Genomic DNA, 7,264 nt, shown 5'->3' on the forward strand with positions numbered 1-7,264 from the left:
ACTGCTTTTGCTGTATTTTGGATCAAATAAATGCAGGCTTGATAAGCAGAAGAGAATTCTTTAAAAAACATTAAAAATATTACTTTTTATTAAGTTATTTCTGAATATTCTCTGAATGTTCAAAACGTCCATTTAAACCAAATATTTTTTCTTGGTTATGCGAATGTTAATGGAACATTCCCTGTTATCATTTTGCAAACATAATGGAATGTTACTTTGGAAACATTCCGAAACAAGTAGTAACATTTAAAAAACGTTAGATGAATGTCCAATTAAAACGTTTGAGAAAAACATTTTGTACCTGACTCCATTTTTCCCGTGCTGCGTTGTTATAAATATATCATATTTGCATATTGCATAAAATATTGATTATTATAGATAGTGATGGGAGAAACTAAGCTCATCAAAACTTTGAATCAAAATGATTGATTCACTGTTTCGAAGCACCTGCTGGTCAGAATGGTGTAAATGCAACAAACACAGCCCAACCATGTATAAAAACACCTTTTACAAACCAATTACAAATTGGAAAGTGCCCATCACTAATTATAAGACACTGTGTTAATATAATTCCTCTATAGGTCTGCATAAATATTGACAGACCCAGTAGAGGCATGTAAAAAAATCTTCTCTCCGCTTTCACAATTTCACTTTTCTGTGTTGCTTTAGGCATGAATGACTTCAGCTACCTGCACACCAACTGCTTTGAGATTTCCATCTTTCTTGGGTGCGATAAGTTCCCGCATGAGAGTGAATTGGCGTCGGAGTGGGAAAACAACCGAGAGGCTCTGCTGGCTTTCATTGAGCAGGTAAATCAGATCTCCGTGTGACATAGTGGCCGAAACTCAAATTTAGAAGGTGGACGGATGCAGAATTTCTATTTCCAGATAAAATGAACATTGTAAAACAACGACAAAGCCTCACAAAGTGTTGATCATATGACCCACAGGTGCATCGAGGCATTAAAGGAGTTGTGAGAGACGTGGATGGGAATCTTCTAGCAAATGCCACAGTGTCAGTGGAGGGAATCAAACATGACGTCAAAACAGGTAACACGTTCTGTCATTTTAATAGGTCTTAGTAGACTAATTCATATTGAAGCCTGTTTTTCCACCATAGAATAAAAAAATTAAAAGGTGATCAAAATTATGTCATAATGTTGACTTTATTTCTCACTGTTACGTGTTTATATCTCACAATTTTGAGTTAACATCTCACTATTCTGACTTTTTTTTCCCTCTGAATTGCAAGTTTGCATCTTGTAATTCTGACTTTATTATATTTTTATTATTTAATTTCATATTATAACATTTTTTATTTATTATCATTCTTATATATGTATCTGCAAACTCAGGATTATGAGAAAAAAGTCAGAAATTCTATATATACAAACTTGGAATTATGACTTTTTCTCTCTCTCGCAATTTCAGATTTATACCTCACAATTTTGGAATTCTCAGAATTCGGACTTTTTTTCTTTAAATTGCAAGTTTATATCAGAAATGACTTTATATCTCACAATTTTGAATTTTTATTATATTATTTAATGTATTATTATTTGTCACTGGTTCGGCTGACAAAAAAGTTTGGGAATCTCTGTTTTAATGTGACATATCTTTGTGTAGTATGTTACATTAATCCAGACTTCTATTTTTTTCTTAAAGCTGCCACTGGAGATTACTGGCGTCTTCTCAACCCGGGCGAGTATCGTGTAACTGCAAGAGCCGATGGTTATTCTTCTCAGACTCGTCTTTGCATTGTGGGATATGATGCTAATGCGACGCCCTGCAGCTTCACTCTGACCAAATCCAACTGGGCTCGAATTCAACAAATCATGGCCCAGAGCAGGAAAAGGCCAAGACTGGTTACCAACACACCCGTAAACACCAACAACCGCATCAACGTCGAGAGCACAGGGGCCACCGCGGGCCCCCAGAACGAACGTCTGCGCCGTCTGCGACTGATGCGCATGCGGAAGCTGCGAATGGAGAGGATGAGAGGCAGCGCGACCACAACAACGACTACAACAACCACACTTCCACCCACCACAGCAGCAACCTCAACTACAGACCCCTGGTTTGACCTGTGGTTTGAACTGGACAATGCAACCACTCAGGATTATAACTCTGAGTACAGAATAGATGTGTGAAATGTGTGGAATATTGCCCTCTTTAAGCTTTTTAAAAGTGTTCAGGCTCACACATCACACTCTCTGTGGAACAGAGTATAAAAGACAGAAATACCATTCTAATTTAATTCAAGGGGTCTTATGTGAATAGTCACGAGAATGAGGCATTACTATTGAATGATGCAAAAAAAAAAAAGTGCTATTTCTGAGCTGTCCTCAAATATCATGCTTGTGTACACGAATATTATAATGTGCACATATTTTCTAATAAAAGGTCTCAATATCATTGTGTTTTTGACTTTAGTGTTATACATAATCAGTCAAAAAAGCCTCTATGATTTTATGTACATGTAAGCCCCTGGGTCCTATACACACCATACTACTGGCTTAGCTCGCTAGTTTAATGAGATTAACTGAAATAATCGAAAAAAGTATAATGTTTATAATATCCACATCTCCATTCCAAAGATAACTGCTTTCCACGTCGAAGACATCCGACACAAACCTACAAACATATTCAGGTGAGGTAACCGGTTTACTGCTAACTAGTGAAACGCTCCATTAATATGATGAGCTGCAGCTCAAAATGCATGTTAGATGGAAACATTGTGCATTATGATCGAGTTTGTAGTTTAATTAACTATATTTTAGTTGGTGACAGTTCAATAGGGAATCAGTTGAAACCATCCAGTTATCTTACAGCATTGAAGTGAATGTTATCAGTGTATATTGTAATAGAAATTTGAGAAATTGTTGTATCTGATTATATTAGTCTCTATAGAATATATATATATATACACACACATACTGATAAAAAATTTATAGCCTGAATGCACTGTAAGTCGCTTTGGATAAAAGCGTCTGCTAAATGCATTAATTTAATTTAATTTAATTTAATTTAGAATGATAGTCAATGTAAAAAGAGCAAATGGGAGAAGCAGATGAACACAAAACAGGTGAAATGTGTTGAAAAGATTCATTATTTGAACCTTTTTTTTTATTATTGTATTGAAATGCACAAATGTAAACTAATATAAATGAATAAGATTTTTAAATTTTTTATTTTTTTATTTTTTTTACATATTTTTAATATAAAATAATGCAGATGAACGCAAAACAGGTGAAATGTGTTGAAAAGATTCATTATTTGAACCTTTTTTTTTATTATTGTATTGAAATGCACAAATGTAAACTAATATAAATGAATACGATTTTTTAATTTTTTATTTATTTATTTTTTTTACATATTTTTAATATAAAATAATATAAGAAATTCTATAAAATAATTGTAATATAATATAGTTGGATGTAATGCAACATTTACTTTCTGTATCAAATTCAAGTTTTGGCCCTTTGTCGTAAAAAAGTTTGGTCACCTCTGACCTAGAGACTTTTGTTTTGCGCACTTATGTTAAGGACTTTTATTTTCTCTGTGTCCGCTTTACAGACCAGCAGAGGCTTTTGTTTTGAACACGTCAGCTCCTATAGGTGTGCGTGAAGGACTTTTATTTTGAAATGCCGTTTTCTTGCCAGCTAACAAGTTTCTGAAAAAAAAAATCCTCGGATAGTTGTGAGTTGATTAAATACCTTCAGCAAACGTGGACTGTCCTGGATGCCAGTGATATTATAATCCATAATACAAATCATATTGTATAATAGCACTCCAGAGACACCGTTGTCAGTTTAGACAAATAAATAAAAGTTGTCTGATCTGTTTAGATTAGCTGTTTAGCGGATTAGCTTCAGTCTTGGCTGTTTTACGCACAGCAGGTAAGAATGACAATTCATTATCTTTATAAACAGTGTCACATTTCACATTATTGAACCCGTTTAAGGAAGATTAAGATTAAGAACGATGATTCTGTCGACATGGGGCTATTTCAGAGCTAGCACGACTGCTAAGCAGCTGTTAGTCATCAGCCTGTTGAACTGGATTGAATCGTAGTGACACATTTATATGCTTTCGATAATCTGATTCAACGCTTCTATGTTTTGGGACCCCTTTTTTAGAGGCCCTGCATTTGCTGATCTGTTATATATAACGTTAGCGGTGTGGTGTTGTGTAGTAGTTTAAGATCTGGGCTGGTTCAGGAGGATCTATGTGTATCTCTCAGGATCTAAACTGCTATCTGCTAACCTCCATGTGTTTTTTGACTTGGTCACATTTGAATATTGAGTTTCTTTTAATAATAAATGAAATAATTAATAAATAAAACACTATGGTTGATTGATTCAATAATAAGTCGCAAAGGAAAAAAAATCTGCTAAACATGAATAAACAATCAATAAAACAGTCTTAAATCAACCTCAGTGTTGTATTTTTTTTTTTACATTTAGTTAAAAAAAAAAAAGAATAATAAAATAATTAGTTAGGTTGATTCAATAATAAGTAGCTCAGAATAAAATCATCTGCTAAACATGAATAATCAATCAATAAAAACAGTACTGAATCAACCTTAGTGTTGTATTTCATATTATTTTATGATTTAGTTATTAAAATAATAATAATAATAATAATAATAATCCACCAAGGTTGATTCTATAATAAGTGCAGTGTACATCACTCAGGATAAAATCACCTGATAATTATGAATAATCAATCAATAAAAACAGTATTTGTTTATTTTATTATTATTTAGTTATATTTTTTATCAAATAAAATAGCAATAAATAATAAGTACAGTGTAGGTTGCTCTGGATAAAATCATCTAAATATGAATAATCAATCAATAAAAGCAGTCCTGAGCCAACCATTATATTATTTATTTTATTCTCATTAATTATTAATAATAGAAACTATGATTATTCAATAAAATGAATAATGTCTGTTTTGTTGTTGTGTCATTGCAGATCCTGTTCAGAAACGCCATGAAACTCTACAGTCTCAGCGTCTTGTATAAAGGCTCAACGAAGGCCAACCTGCTGAAGGCGGCGTATGATCTGTCATCATTCAGTTTCTTCCAGAGATCCAGGTATAGTATCTAGAATGCTCTCGTTATATGCTTTCATTAAGCTACTAATCTGTTTTAGCATGCCAACAAAACTGCTCTCATTGCAGCTGACTGTAAACTGTTTGTGCTTTGCAGTGTGCAGGAGTTTATGACGTTCACCAGCGCGCTGATTGTTGAGCGTTCAGCATTAGGAAGCCGTGCGTCTATCAAAGAGCAAGGTCAGTGACAACATTATCAAGATGAAGTCTTATTAAATGTTTGCCACTGGCCTGATTGTAGCTGTTGAGTTTAATTATAGCTTGTTCAGGATGAAGGACTAGTTATTAGGTTCACTATCATGTAATTAAAGCACCAAACTGATCAGCCGAACTACTGAGAGCCATTTTCATTTGAATGTTTTAGTAGATTTTATACACTGTGTGTGTGTCTGTATAGTTTTTATAAATTTTTAGTACAATTAATTAAACTACCGTAAATGAAAATAAGAAATGTTGCATTGGCATCTAGCTGAAAAAAATATGTTTTTAATATTTAATTTTATTTCAGTTAATGTTTATTTCAAGTGTGTTTATTTTAAGGTTTTCATTCTAGTTTCAAATGAACTGACAAGCATTTATGTAACGGCATTTCTATTGAAACTTGTATGTGATGTATTTAAATGTATTTGTGATTCTTAATGTATTTTTTCTAGTGCTGTCAAACGATTAATCGCATCCAAAATAAAAGTTTTTGTTCACATAGTAAATATGTGTGTACTGTGCATATTTATTATGTATATATAAATACACACACATCCATGTATATATTTAAGTGTTTTTATTTAAATGTTACGTTTATATATTAAATATATTTATATATATAATATACATTATATAAATATATACATGTAAATACATGTAAATATTTTCAAAATATATACTGAATGTGTGTGTGTATTTATATATACATAAGTATAAAAAATGCTGAATATTAATAATTAATCAATAAAACAGTCTTAAATCAACCTTAGAGTTGTATTTTTTATTATTTAGTCATTTGTTTCTAAAAAATATCATACTTATCAATAATAAGTAAGTAGCTCAGTATAAAATCATCTGCTAAATATGAATAATCAATAAAAAAAAACAGTACTGAATCAACCGTGGTGCTGTATTTTATATTATTTATTAAAAAATAAATCCAAATAATTATAATCCACCATGGTTGAATCAATAATAAGTGCTGTGTAAGTTGCTTAGGGAAAAAAAAACCCTGCTAAATATGAATAATCAATCAATAAAACCAGTCCTGAATCAACCTTAGTGTTTAATTTTATTATTTTGTTATGTTTTTTTATAAAATAAGTAAATAAATGAAGAAAAATAACAAAAAATAATAAGTGCAGTGTGGGTCACTCAGGATAAAATCATCTAAATATAAATAATCGATCAATAAAAACCATCCCGAATCAACCATTGTATTATTAATATAAACTATGATTATTCGTTAAAATAAATAATGTGTCATTTTTGTTGTGTCATTGCAGATCCTGTTCAGAAACGCCATGAAACTCTACAGTCTCAGCGTCTTGTATAAAGGCTCAACGAAGGCCAACCTGCTGAAGGCGGCGTATGATCTGTCATCATTCAGTTTCTTCCAGAGATCCAGGTATAGTATCTAGAATGCTCTCGTTATATGCTTTCATTAAGCTACTAATCTGTTTTAGCATGCCAACAAAACTGCTCTCATTGCAGCTGACTGTAAACTGTTTGTGCTTTGCAGTGTGCAGGAGTTTATGACGTTCACCAGCGCGCTGATTGTTGAGCGTTCAGCATTAGGAAGCCGTGCGTCTATCAAAGAGCAAGGTCAGTGACAACATTATCAAGATGAAGTCTTATTAAATGTTTGCCACTGGCCTGATTGTAGCTGTTGAGTTTAATTATAGCTTGTTCAGGATGAAGGGCTAGTTATTAGGTTTACTATGTAATTAAAGCACCAAACTGATCAGCCGAGCTATAGGCTTGCCGCGATAGACGGTGCTGACGGTGATACCGGTGTTAAGCCACAACACCGGTTACGTCACTTGCCCACCGCGGCACCGACCCCCTCCGTCGTTTTGATTTTTTTATAGTTTTAAAAATCATTTAGTTCAGTAAAAGAACAGACACTACAATTAAAAACTGAACGCGGCTGCTCAATGCAGTTG

At 32.8% G+C, this 7,264-nt stretch overlaps 2 protein-coding genes across 3 annotated transcripts in view; both read left to right on the forward strand.

The window, feature by feature from the left end:
* Positions 1 to 2,408, forward strand: part of LOC107704136 (inactive carboxypeptidase-like protein X2) — a 20,221-nt gene extending 17,813 nt beyond the window's left edge. The window contains exons 18-20 of the mRNA XM_016506997.1: positions 670 to 809; positions 950 to 1,049; positions 1,665 to 2,408. Of these exons, the coding sequence (XP_016362483.1) occupies positions 670 to 809; positions 950 to 1,049; positions 1,665 to 2,149 (725 nt within the window). The 3' untranslated portion in view covers positions 2,150 to 2,408. The remainder of the gene's footprint in view (positions 1 to 669; positions 810 to 949; positions 1,050 to 1,664) is intronic.
* Positions 2,409 to 3,655: 1,247 nt separating this feature from the next.
* Positions 3,656 to 7,264, forward strand: part of LOC107704135 (synaptobrevin homolog YKT6) — a 9,170-nt gene continuing 5,561 nt past the window's right edge. The window contains exons 1-3 of one of the 2 annotated variants that reach the window (XM_016506996.1): positions 3,656 to 3,898; positions 4,979 to 5,100; positions 5,215 to 5,297. In XM_016506996.1, coding sequence (XP_016362482.1) covers positions 4,997 to 5,100; positions 5,215 to 5,297 — 187 coding nt within the window. In that variant the 5' untranslated portion in view covers positions 3,656 to 3,898; positions 4,979 to 4,996. Of the gene's footprint in view, positions 3,899 to 4,978; positions 5,101 to 5,214; positions 5,298 to 6,589; positions 6,727 to 6,840; positions 6,924 to 7,264 lie in introns of those variants that run through there. The other variant, XM_016506994.1, reaches the window with a different exon arrangement.

This window comes from Sinocyclocheilus anshuiensis, unplaced genomic scaffold (assembly GCF_001515605.1).
Source record: "Sinocyclocheilus anshuiensis isolate Anshui unplaced genomic scaffold, SAMN03320099.WGS_v1.1 scaffold690, whole genome shotgun sequence".
Taxonomy (NCBI): domain Eukaryota; kingdom Metazoa; phylum Chordata; class Actinopteri; order Cypriniformes; family Cyprinidae; genus Sinocyclocheilus; species Sinocyclocheilus anshuiensis.